This window comes from Microtus oregoni, unplaced genomic scaffold (assembly GCF_018167655.1).
Source record: "Microtus oregoni isolate MIOR12 unplaced genomic scaffold, Mior012 000006F_ref0000085, whole genome shotgun sequence".
Taxonomy (NCBI): domain Eukaryota; kingdom Metazoa; phylum Chordata; class Mammalia; order Rodentia; family Cricetidae; genus Microtus; species Microtus oregoni.
Genome location: NW_024543065.1, coordinates 49,226,678 through 49,241,777, shown reverse-complemented (window position 1 = coordinate 49,241,777; position 15,100 = coordinate 49,226,678). Strand labels below are relative to the sequence as shown.

General features: G+C 44.5%; 1 protein-coding gene across 1 annotated transcript; it reads left to right on the top strand.

The window, feature by feature from the left end:
• The first annotated feature begins 907 nt into the window (after positions 1 to 907).
• Positions 908 to 8,403, top strand: LOC121449916 (pregnancy-specific glycoprotein 22-like). Its single transcript, XM_041654577.1, has 5 exons — positions 908 to 968; positions 2,395 to 2,754; positions 5,225 to 5,584; positions 6,764 to 7,123; positions 8,123 to 8,403. Exons 1-5 carry the CDS (start codon positions 908 to 910, stop codon positions 8,401 to 8,403), a joined length of 1,422 nt encoding a protein of 473 aa, XP_041510511.1.
• The last annotated feature ends 6,697 nt before the right edge of the window (positions 8,404 to 15,100 follow it).

Below are 15,100 nucleotides of genomic sequence, written 5' to 3'. Positions count from 1 at the left end.
TCTGTCCCTGCTAACCTTGAACTCCCTCCCTAGACCATTTTCTGACCTACTGTATCCTTCCTTTGTCTGACAACACCTTTATGCATGGGTACTGTGAATGTCTCCTCCCTCCTGTCCTCTCTCATAGAGGAAGACTTGATTACAACCAAGGGGTCATCTAGGAAAGAGCAAAGGTGACCCAGGAAAATCAGAGAGGACGCGTGCAAATCCGACACATAATGGAAAAATGTTGTCCTGAAACATAGAATGAAGGATCCCATAGTCCCTTCAAAGACACACAGGTCACCTCATCCCCAACACTGAGCACATGAAATTCCTCACACAACTGTCCCTGGGCCTCTCTTCTAGATCATTAATGTGATTGGTGACATTAGTGATAAAGGATTGATCTTCATCCCTAGTCATCACTCAGCCTGCCTCTTTCCAGCCCTCAGAGACATTTCTGTCAACTACTTGCAAGAATTAAGTAAATACCATCTTCCCAGAGCATTGAGAACACAGGGTAGGCTGGGTGCTCAGCTTGGTCTCTGTATCATATGGACACATAGACAAGATGGAAGCTCCCTCTTTGGTGCTGACAGACCCAAGGCAAGGACACAGCATGTATCAGCCCTGGGATGAGTCATTGTTCCTGAGGGCGTAGGGATGCTTATCAGCCTTGTTGCTCAATATGTTGCTTGGAGAAGAAGCATAAAGGGAAGTTGAGTGAGATGCAGGGCAACACTGAGAGTGGACGGGATTGAGCATTGATTTGGACTCGAACCCCACCACTCATATCCCATTGGATCCTGTAACAGTCTCCTGTCTGAGAAGAATCTCAGAGCAGAAGGAGGAAGAACAGCACAGCCTGAGTTCTGTGTTGGAGCTGAGATTTTTCTCAGAGGGAGAACAACGAGTGAGAAGACTGATGGAGTTCTCTGTGCTTCTCTACAAGAGGTGTACCCTCTGGGAGAGGCTTCTGCTCACAGGTAATGGTATCTACTCTCTGACTCTGTTGGAAGGGGAACTTAGAAGCAGGATGGAGCCTCCTAAAGAGTCCAAGATGTTGAGAGGAGACTCAAGGTATCTGTGTGCACTCATGGAGCAGAAGGTACAGTGAGGGGCAGAGGCTCACCATCCAGAAGCTCTCAGAGGATAGGAGGTGATGATGACAAGAGAAAAGCCTGAAGCACTTCATATTCACAGTGAATTTCATTGGCTGTAATGTTCTGAAGACAGATGTTCCCACTGTGACAGTATGGCCCTCCAAAAAGAAATCAAACAGGGGAGGGCTAGTGAAATGGTTCAGTGTGTGGAGATACGGTAACCTGAAACTAATCCTCTGCTCCCACACAGTAGACAGAGAGAACAGGTTCCTGCAGGCTCTATCTTCCATCCACATAGGCTCGAGCTCTGGTTAGAACTCACATATATACACCCTGGAACATGTGGCCTCACACAGATTTTTGGCATACATCTTCATATGTACACAAGAAGACACCAGCCTGCACAAATGCACACATATATTTAAATTAGTAAATCTAAAATCATTTATTTCACACTGAAATATAAGTACTGTCATAAGTCCCAAACATAGGAACTATAAAGAGAAATTCATGGAGACACATTCCTCTTTCCTTCCTTCCATTTTTTTCTTTATTTATTTCTGATTATTTTCTAGGAACTGAACCTTCCAAAAAATTCAGAATAATATTGTCTTTATAAGTCCCTGGTTCTGAACTGGCAGTTCTGCTTCAGCCCTTAATCCAAGCACTCGGGTGGCAGAAGCAGGTGATCTCTGTGAGTTCAAAGCCAGCCTGGTCTATATAGCCAGATCCAGGACAGTCAAAGCTACACAGATAAAACCTGTCTCATAAAACAAAAATAAAAAATAAAAATGTCCTGGTTCTCAAACCTGATGTCAGTATATCCAATGGGAAACCGTGGGTTGACGAGAGTCACAAAGGGATCAGAGAAAAAATCAGAAAGTGTGGAGTCTTCAGAGGAGGAGTTCAGAGAGGCATTGCTCCTCGCAACAAATACTCTATGGCATGTCGGTGGGGCTTGGACTTCCTGCAGGTCAGGGTTCCCTGCCTTCTCTTAAGGAGGGAAGAGAAAGGAGGACGGTTAAGTGGGGGAGCAGGAAGGGAATGGAATGAGAGAAGGAAGTGTAAATTTTTGAATGGAAAAAATATACGGTACGTGAAGAGAGATGATGGACACTGAGGGGGAACTAAAAAGACACCTGAGCAGAGAATACCTGAAAGAGTTAATGGCACACTGAGATACTCTGAGTCAATGGAAGTCATGTTGTTCCTGTCTACTAAATAGGGTGGGCACAGTCCTACTTACTCACCAAACAGAGAAATGATCATACTTCTTTAATATTGGTGGTTTCTCTCAATTCCCTTCTAGCCTCCCTTTTAACCTCCTGGCACCTGTCTTCCACTGCCAATGTGACCATTGAATTACTGCCAACTCCAGTGGCTGAAGGAGATAATGTCCTTTTCCTCGTCCAAAATATGCCAGAGGAAATAAAAGCTGTAGCCTGGTTCAAAGGGCTGGGAAATAAGAAACAACAAATTGCAGTGTATGTACTGAACGAAAAATTAAGTAAGCCAGGTCCTATGCACAGCGGGAGAGAGACAATATATCACAATGGATCCCTGCTTCTTGAAAAGGTCACCCAGAAGGATGCAGGATTCTATACCCTACGAACCTATGATAGAGGTGGAAAATTTGTATCAACAATAACCATGTACCTCTACGTGCAAGGTAAGTTATTCATTGAGAACTTTGTGAGCTAGGTGAGGTTCATTTCACTGGACACATACAGGAGAGTGGTCTCTGCTTACCTGCCTTCCCTGTGCATTGTATCCCCATGGTTGGGTTTGAACATTTAATGTGGGGAAACAAATGGTGGAGAATAATGACAAGAGATCAGGATCCTTCATTTGACTTCACTTGACACAGGTGGATGTATAGTAGGTAACTCAGCCAAAGATACAGCCTCTGTCTAGAGTCTAGGGATTCTCACAGGTTTGTTTCCTTGAGAAAGACTTTGAGGGAATTAGCATTGTACCTGGTGGAGGAAAACATAGAATCCTCAGAAATGTGAGCACCAGGACGCCCTGGCTCAAGATCTCTGTCCAAGACTCAACTCCAGGTGTCCTTGAGCATTTTCTAAGTGTAGGATTTTGGCTTTTAGATGGCAGGGAAAAGTGTTCCGTGGTAGTCGATGTCTTGTGAAGTGAGGGATTAGAGAGTGCATTGTCCTGAGAGCCTTGGCTGGGTTTCATCCCTTGGCCATCTTCTTCAGAGAGTCAGTGGGTAAACATAGCTCAACAGGTGTTCAGGCCATTGGCTAACTGTCCCGTTGGGCATGTGAGATTTCACATGAAGGTTGTGGTCCCCAAGAGGAGTGACTCAGGACACAGATTCTTCTTACAAGGGCCTGTCCTCTAGGTTCAACTAGGGGAATTCTCTCCTTCAGGCAAATGGCTACAGGCTACGCTGATCTGACAGCTTTGCAGACATGAGCTGTAGTTCCCCTGGTGATCATCAGGGTACACAATGAACTGACAGAAAAATATTTGCCTGAACCAGGAACTACCCTAGTAACCTGGTTCCACACATCTTTATAGACCAGAAAATCATTGTCTCAACATTCTCAGAGCTACTGGTTATTTAATGTGTCTGCTACACTACTAGGAGACCATGTTCTCTCTTCCCACTTCATGTGTTCCCTGTGGGAATCCCATGGTATCCATCGGGAAGAAACTAGACAGAGGTTCAAGGTCTCTCAGAAAGACCATCGATCACATGGGCAAACCCATTATACAGTTCAGCAATCAGAGGAAGTGGGAGAATCATGTCGAAAATCATCCACAGGTTGAAGGATCTAGCAGCATTTTTCCCAGAATCACCTCTTCCCACACACCAAAGATGTGAGACTCATTACAAATGACACATCCTATACCTTTGACCTCGGTCAGAACCTAGTGTGATAGTCAGTCTAGGGAGAATAGATTCATTTTTTCTGCACACAACACACACCTGGTCCCTTTGTACCTCAAGGGTAGTTTTATCACCTTCCTGCCGAGAGGAAATTCCAGGTTTCCAGAGAATTGAAAACGAGGCAGATTGGATGCCCAGCTGGGTTTCTTTGTCACACAGTTATGCAGATTTTTCCATTTTTCAAGCTGCCAGAGCCTAGACCAGCACACAGCAGAGTGCAGTTCCTGAGTCAGCTGCTATTATCTCTCCTCACAGGGATGGTCAGTAGCCTTGACTCTCACTCTGTTCTAGAGGAGAGAATGGGAAAGGAACGTGGGGCAGCACTGAAACCACAAGGGCAGTGCTTGAAAACACATCATCCACCCTCAGCCCATAAGACTCTGGGAGGAGCTCCTTTCTGGAAGAGACTCAGCTGAGAAGGGGGAAGAACAGCAGAGCTTGGGAGCTGTGGTGGAGCAGAAGTTCCTCATAGAGACAGATAGATGACTGAGACAATGGTGGTCCTCTCTGTACTCCTCTGAAAAAGGTCACCACATGCCAGGGCTTCTTCTCACAGATGAGACCAGTGTGTGCGAGGAGGGACTGACATACTGTGGAGTCTCCTGAGTGGCACAAGGACATGAGAGGAGCCTCGGTATTTGTAGGGCAGAAGATGCAGAGTGGGGGAGAGGCTGAGCATTAAGATATCCTCATAGAATATTAAACAGTAAGAGTGGGGGAGACATTATTCTTCCATCAAGTTCATATTCATGACCACAATATTCTGAGTACTGATGTTCTCAGCATGATGGTATGAATAAAAATTCAAGCTGGTGTTGGTCACTAACATGATCCAATATAAACAGGCATTTGCTTCATTGTCTGACAAACTCAGACAAATGAACAGAAGAAAGCCAAGACGACTTGTGCTTCTTATGATGATGTCCCAGTTTGAGTTAACTTGAAGTTAAAAAAAAGCTGGAAAATGAATTCATAACTCAGGTGTTGGCTATAGGCCCAAGAGGAACAGAGCAGCAATAAAGCCAGAGAGTGAAGACACCGGGTCTATGGAAGAGGTTGGGCATGCATCGCCCTAACACTGTAAGTGTGAACAGTCAGCTGGGTAGGAAAGAGAGAAACTCACCTAGAAACCTAGGCTGAGCAAGGGACACAGCTGCTCAATACAGAATGCCATATCGTAGTCAAATACAAAACTTCCAGTTTCAATGGATCTCTATCTTCCTGCTAGCTTTCCTTTGGAAGTGCGGACGCCTTGCTACCTCTGACCAGCCCACCATTGAATCAGTGCCACGATGCGTGGCTGAAGGGGGAAATGTTGTTCTACTCGTTCACAATCCACCAGAGAATATTTTAGGCTTTGTCTGGTTCAAGGGAAGTGCTAACTTCAAGAATATTGTGGCCACCCGGTTAATACAAGATATGAAAGCAACTGTGTGGGGACCTGCATACAGTGGCAGAGAGACATTGCACAGTGATGGATCCCTGCTGCTTAATCGTGTCACTCAGAAAGACTCTGGATTGTACACGCTACGAATCTTGAGAACAGATGCGGGAAGTGAATACACACAAGTGCAACTCCAGGTGGACAGTAAGTGATTCCCTGTGATTGTTCGGTGCTTAGCTGGGGCTTAGACACACACGACTGTCATGGCTGGCCTAGCATCTCTTCTAGGTCCCCATGTTGAGGTTTGAGCACTTAGTGAAGGACACACTGGTAGAGCCAAATGGCCATAGATCAGCTTCCGTCATCTGACTCCACCTGCATCAAGGAAGACCTTGATGGAAAGTAACTCAGCCTAAGATGTCAGCCTCAGCCCACTCTCTTGGAGCTCTAGACTAGGGAGCCCTGAGTACTGTCATCTTTTCAACACTGGAGCGAACTCACCCAGGAGAACATTTTTCTATTGTTCTTCTCTTAATTCTTTCAAAACTGATAGGGAACAATGGTGTTAGAATCCCATGTCAAGCTGTGGTATTTATTAGCTTACAACTGAGATTGTCATAACTAAAATCCAGGACCTGGTACAGAGACCACAGTGGAGTGCTGTCTATTGGCTTGCCCTTCTTGCTTGCTCAATCAGCTCTCTTATGTCACCCAGGAGTCCCAGCCCAGGGCTTAAACTGACTGAATTGGTCTAAATTCTTACATCAGCCCAAGTTTAAAAACAGTACTAAAGTTATGCCCGAAGGCCAATTTGGTGGTGGCATTTTCAACTGAGTTCTTTTCTTGAAAAATGACTGTAGCTGGTGTCAAGCTGATATAAAAAAATCAGCCTAGTGGTCAAGCCTTTAAAGAATGTAGCCTGCCTTGAAGATCAGACTGCTGCAAGCCCCCATATAGTCCCAGACCTAAGGGCTATATGGCACAACAGGAATTGCTTCTATAAGGTGATGTCAGGGGTTGAGTGTTGCTTCAAAGAAACAGAAGAAATCACCTAGAAAGCGAAAGATCCAGGCTTGTTGAGTTCTGGGGAAGCATCATCTTAAATGTCAGTGTTCATGAGTCTGTACAGTATCTGACTAAGGGCAGTGAGGGAGCAGCCATGTAGACACCCAAAGAGACTGTTCCACAGAGGACATGACACATGCAGGGGCACTGTTGGAAAGAAGGAGGTCATGATTCAGCCCTTCCTTAAGAGGAAGAGAAACACACATACCTGGAACTCTAGGGTAAGTGATGAATCCATCTGCTCAGGATGGAGTTCACCATCTTTTCACAAAGCACAATGATCCCCATGTGATGGCTTTTTTCTCTTTTCCCTCCCAGCTCCCCATTCTCAGTTCTGCAACCCTTTCACTGCTTCCCAACTCATGATCCAACCGGTGCCTCGCGATGCAGCTGAAGGGGAAGATGTAGTTCTCCATGTTTATAATCTTCCAGAAGAAATGAAAGCCTTTTCCTGGCACAGAGCAACGTATAGAGCTCCAACCCTTCATATTGTAAAATACAACAGAGCCACAAATTCCATCTCCTGGGGGCCTGAACACAGAATCAGAAAAACCTTATACAGTAATGGATCTCTGATACTCCGGGATCTCACTGAGAAAGATGCAGGAATCTACACACTAATAGTTTTGGGCAAAGATTTCAAAATTACAAGACAATACGGGGAATTTTTTATAAAGAGTAAGTGACTCTCTATGGTCTCCAAGAGCTTAAAGTGTCTGATCCCACTTCATACACTAACCTGTCAGGATTGGGCTGTTACTGCACTCTCCTGCATTGCATTGTGTCCCCACGCCGAGTGGGGTTTGGGTCTCTACTGCAGGACACACACTGGGTAAAAAAACTGTAATAGATCAGAACCCACACTTGCTTTTCCATACAGAAAGGAGGAACTGTGCTATGTAAACTCAGTCCCAGGATGTCAACTGCAGCTCTTACCATGCACATGTCCTCAGAAAGAGGGGGTCAGGCAGTTCCTGAATAGTTAAACCATGGGGTCCTCACAGAGGCTGTCAGCCTGGACTCCAAAACTTTGCCTCTGGCTGAACAGTAGGTGACAGTGGAAAGTTTATGTCACTGTTTTGGTTAGATTTCCTGTTACAATCAACAGGAACAAGGCTTTACTGACTGTCCCATAGAGTGTAGAATCAGCTGTTTACTGCCATGAGAGCTGCAGTTGGGTAGGTCACCTGTGCAACTCCTTCTGAGATTCAGTGGGAAGGTGTCTGGGCCATTAGCCTATTACTCTGGTGGGCTGATGAGACTTCACAGGAAGGTCAAGGCACAAAGGGAAGAAACTGAGGAGGCAGCTGCTCCAGATCCCTCACCCTGAGGGATCCAACCTAGGGACTTCTCTTCTGCAAGAAAACAGTAGCAGATGCTGCTAATGTGAGCAGCCCCCCGACCCCAAGTTCAGATCATTGCTCATAACTAAGTTCAACTCATGAACACAGCAATGACCAGCCACTATGTGTTCTATTACAGGGAAACTGAGACACAGAAAACAGTGCCTAAATCTGGGAAAAACAGTTCCTGAGTGGCAAATCCAAACCACAAGTTATGTCTATAGTCACAGCTCCAAATTCTCCCCGCTGGATGTTTTAGAAAGTGTGAACTAAAGAGGGTCTGGTTTACTCTGTGGACTACTGTCATTTGGTATTCTCCTCTGTTTCTTCACAGAGAATGTGACACAGCCCTTTGTGCGAATCACTGACACCACAGTCTCTGGAGGTACATCTGTGATCTTCACCTGCATTTCACCTGACACTGATGTCTCCATCCGTTGGATCTTCAATGAGAAGAATCTTCAGCTCACAGAGAGGATGACTCTGTCTCCTACAAAGTGTGGACTCAAAATAGATCCTGTCAGGAGTGAGGATGCTGGAGAATACAAGTGTGAGGTCTCCAACCAAGTCAGTTCAAAGACCAGTCTCCCAGTTTCCTGGGGTCATCATAAGTGAGTGACCGCTGCTCTCATCCCATACCAGAGTATAGATATTTCTTTATCAATGGGGTACAAAATGGAGACATACTAGGTGTTGAAAATGATTAGTTACTACTCAGATACAGCCAGTATGCTGACTCATACCTATAATACTGGGATATACATGGGTATAAGGAAAGACCAGGAATAAATTGATGTTGTCTTAAAAGGAAAATAAAGACAGCAATATGATAAACAAAAATCCAAAGACTTTAAGAACTTTTGTTACGGGTCAAATATATTGTGATCCCTCAGAACTCATGGAAACTAATTTCAGGAGCCCTCAAACTTTGGATGCTTGGAGTCTGCTTAGAAATTGGTGCATTGTTTTCATTGAGAAAAACACCTTCTTGTATGCTCACATACATTTTTTTTAACTCACCTAAATCCAGTGCTGCCTGCACACCATTTATCCATGTGAAGTGAGAAAGAGTAAAGACAGGAGAATGGACTGTCCATGATTTACTGTGGACATCGCTGGTTTCTAAATGCACAGATGTAGCATGCTTCACCTAAGGGCAGATCACACTGTTTTCACCCTGAAAGTGGCATTCAGAGTGGGAACTTGCACCTGAGTCTTCTTTCTTGTTGATATGTATTTCTTTCCTTTTTTATTCTCTCATATTACATCACCAACACAGTTCCCTTCTCTGCACCTCTCCCTAGACCTCATTTCACCTCTACCTCGGAGCCACTCATCTTTGCCTTTAAATAACGAGCAGGCTTCCAGAGATATCCACAGAACATTGCATATCAAGTTATACTAAACTTGCCACCATCCCTCATATCAGAGCTGGGAATGGCAATCCTGTAGGAAGATAGGGGTCCAAGGGCATGCAAAAGAGTCAATGGTGTCTTCCTATTCTACCTTTAAGAGAACTCAAGAAACTATACTTTAAAATGCTAATTAACCCAATTAAAAAATGGGGCACTGATCTGAACAGAGAATTCTCAACAGAAGAAGTTCAAATGCCCAAAAGACACTTAAGGTCATGCTCAACTTCCTTAGCAATCAGGGAAATGCAAATCAAAACAACTTTGAGAAATCATCTTACACCTGTCAGAATGGCTAAAATCAAAAACACCAATGATAGGCTTTGCTGGAGAGGCTGTGGAGGAAGGGGTACCCTCATCCATTGCTGGTGTGAATGCAATCTTGTGCAACCACTTTGGAAATCAGTGTTTCGGTTTCTCAGGAAATTCGGGATCAACCTACCCCTGGACCCATGATGTGGGAGTGATTTCTTATTAATAAAGAAACTGCCTAAACCCATTTGATAGGCCAACCCTTAGGTAGGCGGAGTAAACAGAACGGAATGCTGGGAGAAAGAAGCTGAGTCAGGGAGTCGGCATGGTTCTCCCACTCCAGACAGAGGCAGGTTAAGATCTTTCCTGGTAAGCCAGCTCGTGGGATACACAGATTAATAGAAATGGGTTAGATCAATATGTAAGAGCTATCCAATAAGAAACTGAAACTAATGGGTCAGGCACTGTTTAAAAGAATACAGTTTCCGTGTAATTATTTCGGGGCATAAGCTAGAGCTAGCCATGTGGGCGGCCGGCTGCCGGGAAAGTAGCCTGCCGCTCCTAACACAATAGACCCAGCAATACCACTCTTCGGAATATACCCAAGAGATGCCCTATCATATGACAAAAGCATTTGTTCAACTATGTTCATAGCAGTATTATTTGTAATAGCCAGAACCTGGAAACAACCTAGATGCCCTTCAATGGAAGAATGGATGAAGAAAGTGTGGAATATATACACATTAGAGTACTATGCTGTGGTAAAAAAAACAATGACTTCTTGAATTTTGCATGCAAATGGATGGAAATAGAAAACACTATCCTGAGTGAGGTAACCCAGACCCAAAAACATGAGCATGGGATGTACTCACTCATAATTGGTTTCTAGCCATAAATAAGGGTCACGAAATCTACAATTGCTGAACCTAAAGAAGTTAAATAAGAAAGTGAACCCTGGGCTGGAGAGATGGCTCAGTGGTTAAGAGCATTGCCTGCTCTTCCAAAGGTCCTGAGTTCAATTCCCGGCAACCACATGGTGGCTCACAACCATCTGTAATGAGGTCTGGTGCCCTCTTCTGGCCTGCAGACATACACACAGACAGAATATTGTATACATAATAAATCAATAAATATGTTTAAATAAAAAAGAAAGTGAACCCAAGGAAAAACATATAGTTATCCTCTTGGCTATGGGAAGTAGACAAAATTGCTGGGAAGAAAATTGAGATCTTGGGGGTGGTGTGGGATGGGGGTTAGAGTAGATGGGGAGAGAAAACTGAGAAGGGGAGGATGGGGGGAACTTAGGGAAACAGGATGATTGGGATAAAGGAAGGTTGGATAGGAGAGCAGGGAAGCACAATTCTTAGTTAAGGGAGCCACCTTAGGGTTGGCAAGAGACTTGAACCTAGAGTGGCTCCCAGGAGCCCAAGGCGATGTCCCCAGTTAGTTCCTTGGGCAGCTGAGGATAGGGAACCTGAAATGACCCTATCCTATAGCAATACTGACGAATATCTTGCATATCACCATAGACCCTTCATCTGGTGATGGATGGAGATAGAGACAGAGACCCACACTGGAGCACTGGACTGAGCTCCCAAGGTCCCAATGAGGAGTGGAAGGAGGGAGAACATGAGCAAGGAAGTCAAGACCATGAGGGGCGCACCCACCCACTGAGACAGTGGGGCTGATCTATTGGAAGCTCACCAAGGCCAGCAGGACTGTGACTGAAAAAGCATGGGTTAAAACTGGAATCTCTGAACATGGCGAACAATGAGGGCTGATGAGAAGCCAAGGATAATGGCACCGGGTTTTGATCCTACTACATGTTCTGGCTTTGTGGGAGCCTAGCCAGTTTGGATGTTCACCTTCCTAGACATGGACAGAGCGGGGAGGACCTTGGACTTTCCACAGGGCAGGGAACCCTGACTGCTCGTTGGACTGGAGAGGGAGAGGGAGAGAAGTGGGGGGAGGGGGAGAAGGGTGTGAGGAGGGGAAGGGAAATGGGAGGCTGGGGGGAGGCGGAAACTTTTTTTTTTCCTTTTCTCAATTAAAAAAAAAAAGAGTTCCAGAAGAATAGCCATCTGCATTACCATAACTTACATGCTAAGGTCCTAGCTCAAAACATGTAAGATCAATGATTATCACCTCGGTCTCTGTGATTCTTTATAAGCATTGCTCAATTGTTTTTTTGTTCCATATTTTCATGGTGTCCTTGATTCATCTGATTCCTTCAATTCTTCCTTCCTCTATTCTACGGATTCCCCAGGCGCTGCCAAGTGTTTGGCAGTAAGTCTATGCATTTGTTCCCATATGTTGCTGGATGATGCCTCACTGATGAATTTTAGGCTGAACACTGATCTAGTAGTATAACAGAATTTCATTAGTAATCATTTTATTGAAATGTTTTCCGAGTCATATTTGATTCTATCCTGAATTTCTTGTCTGTTCAGCCTCTGGTTCCTAGTCATCCAAGGCAGTATCAAGTCAGGACTTGATCTCAAAGCATAAACTTTAATTTGGACCAGTTATTTGTAGACCAATCACACAAAATCTGTTCCCCCATTGCCCCAGTACACATTTCAGGAAGAATAGATTGTAGGTCAGCTATTTCGTGGCTGGATTGTTGCCCCAGTCTTACTGCTACAGGTTTTCTGTAGTTGTTGAAGATTGCTGGTTCAGTTTTACTTATGCCTCACTACTAGGATTCTTAGGGTGACTCTTGTAGATTCCAGAGAGATCTGACTGTAGTACACTTCCAAATCACTCCCAAAATGCCCCACCATTCTACTTCTGCGGGGTTTTTATGTGTGATTTAAGCTTTAGTAATGTTTATTTTACAAATGTGCATAACCTTGTATTTGGGACATAGATGTTTAGAATTGAGACTTCATCTTAATGGATGTTTTCTTCATGGACTCATATAAAATGTGCTTCTTCATCTCTTTTGATTAATTTTAGTTTGAAGTCTATTTTGGCAGCTATTAGAATAGCTACACCAGCTTATTTCTAATGTCCATTTGATTGGAAATTCTTTTCCTAACCTTCTGGTACCCTCTGCATACTGCTGAACGTACTATACAATCACTGTTGCACACACAATTGAAGGTGAGAATATTCTATTAGTTCTTTTTTCTGTTAGTTTTTCAAGACACAGTTTCTCTGTGCAGCCTTGTGATGTGCTAAGGCCTTCTGTATATGCGTTGATTTTATTGGTTAAGAAAGAAGCTGTTTTCGGCCAATGGTTTAAGAGAATACAGCCAGGCTGGAAAAGATATAGAGAGAAAGCAGGCGGAGTCAGAGAGACACCACATAGCCGCCAGAGTGAAAATATGCAAGTTGCCGGTTGGAACCTTGCCTGTAGGCCACAAGCCAAGTAGTACAATATAAAATAATAAGAATTGGTTAATTCTAGATGTAACAGCTAGCTAGCAATATTCTTAAGTTATTGGCCAAGCAGTGATTTAAACAATATAGTTTCTGAGTGATTTTTTTGGGAGTCTGGGCATCGCTCGATTGAAGAGGCTGGCCTCAAACTCATAAAGATCCACCTGCCTCTGACTCCTGAATGTTTGGATTAAAAGCAAAAATATAATACACATAAAAATGTTTTTAATAAATTTGTAAACTTATTTTATACACCAACCACAGTTTCTCCTTCCTACTCTACTCCTATTCCTTCCCTCCCCCCCCCCCCCCGTCTACCCCCATGTACTCCACTTTCATCTCCATTAAGAAAGGGTAAGACCTCCTATGGGAATCTACAAAGCAAGGCATATCAAGATGAGGCAGGACCAAGCTCCTCCCTCCTACATTAAGGCAGAGTGTGACATCCCACCATAGGAAATATTCTAACATGCCAGCCCATGCAACAGGGATAGATAGGTTCTGGTGTGACATATAGGGACCCCACAATAGAACCAAATACACAGCTGTCATTCATATGCATAAGGTCTCAGTCTGTCCCATGCAGGCCCCTTAGCTGTTTGTCTAGACCATGAGCTGCCATAAGCTCAGGTCAGCTGTCTCTCTGGGTTTTCCCATCATGATCTTGACTCCCTTTGCCAATATAATCCCTTCTCCCATTCTTCAATTGGACTCCCAGAGCTCAGTCCAGGGCTTGCCTGTGGATCTCTGCTTATGCTTCTGTAAGTTACTGAATGAAGTGTCTATGATGACAATTAGGGTAGGTACCAATCTGATTATAGAAGTTCAGTTCAGGTACTCCCTCCACTATTGTTAGGAGCCTTTACTGAGATCATCCTTGATTCCTGGGAGGTTCTATTGTACCAGGTTTCTCCCTAACACCATAATGGTCCCCTCTATCAAGATATCACTTTCATTGCTCTCCCTTGTCCTCCTTCCCCCAAATCGACCATCGTGATCCTTCATGTTCACATTCCTCATCTCCTCCTCTCCATTGCCTATGCCCAGTTTACCCAGAAGATCTCATGTATCTCCCCTCCCAGGGCAATAAGTGTGTCCCTTTTGTGGTCCTTCCTGATATCTAGTTTCTCTGGGGATGGGAATTATAGCTTAGTTATCCTTTGCTTTGCATCTAATATCCACTTATGATTGGGTACATACTGTTCTTGTCTTTCTGGGCCTCACTCGGGAATTTTTTTTCTTTCAGCTCCATCCATTTATCTTCAAAGTTCATGTCATTGTTATTTATCACTGAGTAATGCTCTATAGTGTAAATGTACCACATTTACCACAATGTAGGGGTGGGTGTGGGGTGGGAGAAGGAAGGAGGGGGAGAGGGAAGGGAGAAAGCAAGACTGGAGAGAGCTTGGGGGAATGGGAGGGTAGAGATGGAGAAAGGGCAGATATAGGAGCAGGAAAGAAGATATCTACATTAAGGGAGCCATTTTAGGGTTGGCAAGAGACTTGGCTCTGAGGGGATCACAGATGTCCACAAGGATGTCCACAGCTAGGTCCTTAGGCGGCATAGGAGAGGGTGACTGAACTGGTTTTGCCCCACTATCACACTGATCTCAAATATCACCATAGAATCTTCATCCGGTGACAAAGAGATAGAGACAGAGACTCTCATCAGAGCAACAGACTGAGCTCCCAAGGTCCAGTTGAAGAGCAGAAGAAGGGAGAAGATGAACAAGGAAGTCTGGACCGAGAGGGGTTGGTCAACCCACCGACACAGTGTGCCTGATCTAATGGGAGCTCACCAAATCCAGCTGGACCAGGACTGAATGAGCAAGCAATCAAACAGAACTCTCTGAATGTGGCTGACAATGGGGGCTGACTGAGAAGCCACTGATAAACGCACTGGGACTTCTTTCTACTGCATGTACTGGCTTTTTGGGACCCCGGTTTATTTGGATGCAAAGCTTCCTAGGCCTGAATGTAGAGGGGAGGGCCTTGGACTTCCCACAGGGCAGGGTTCCCTGCCCTCTCTTAAGGAAGGAGGAGGAGAAAGGAGGGTGAGTCGGGGAACCGGAGGGGATGGGAGGAGGGGAGGAAGTGTAAAGTTTTTAATGGAAAAATAAATTTTAAAAAAAATTGCACTCGTACCACCAGTGGAGGAGTGTTCCCCTTACTCCAAATCCTCTCCAACATGAGCTGTCGTTAGCGCTTTTTTTTTTTTGACAGCTTGTAGGAACTTTATTTTCCTTCCACCTTTTTTCCCTTTG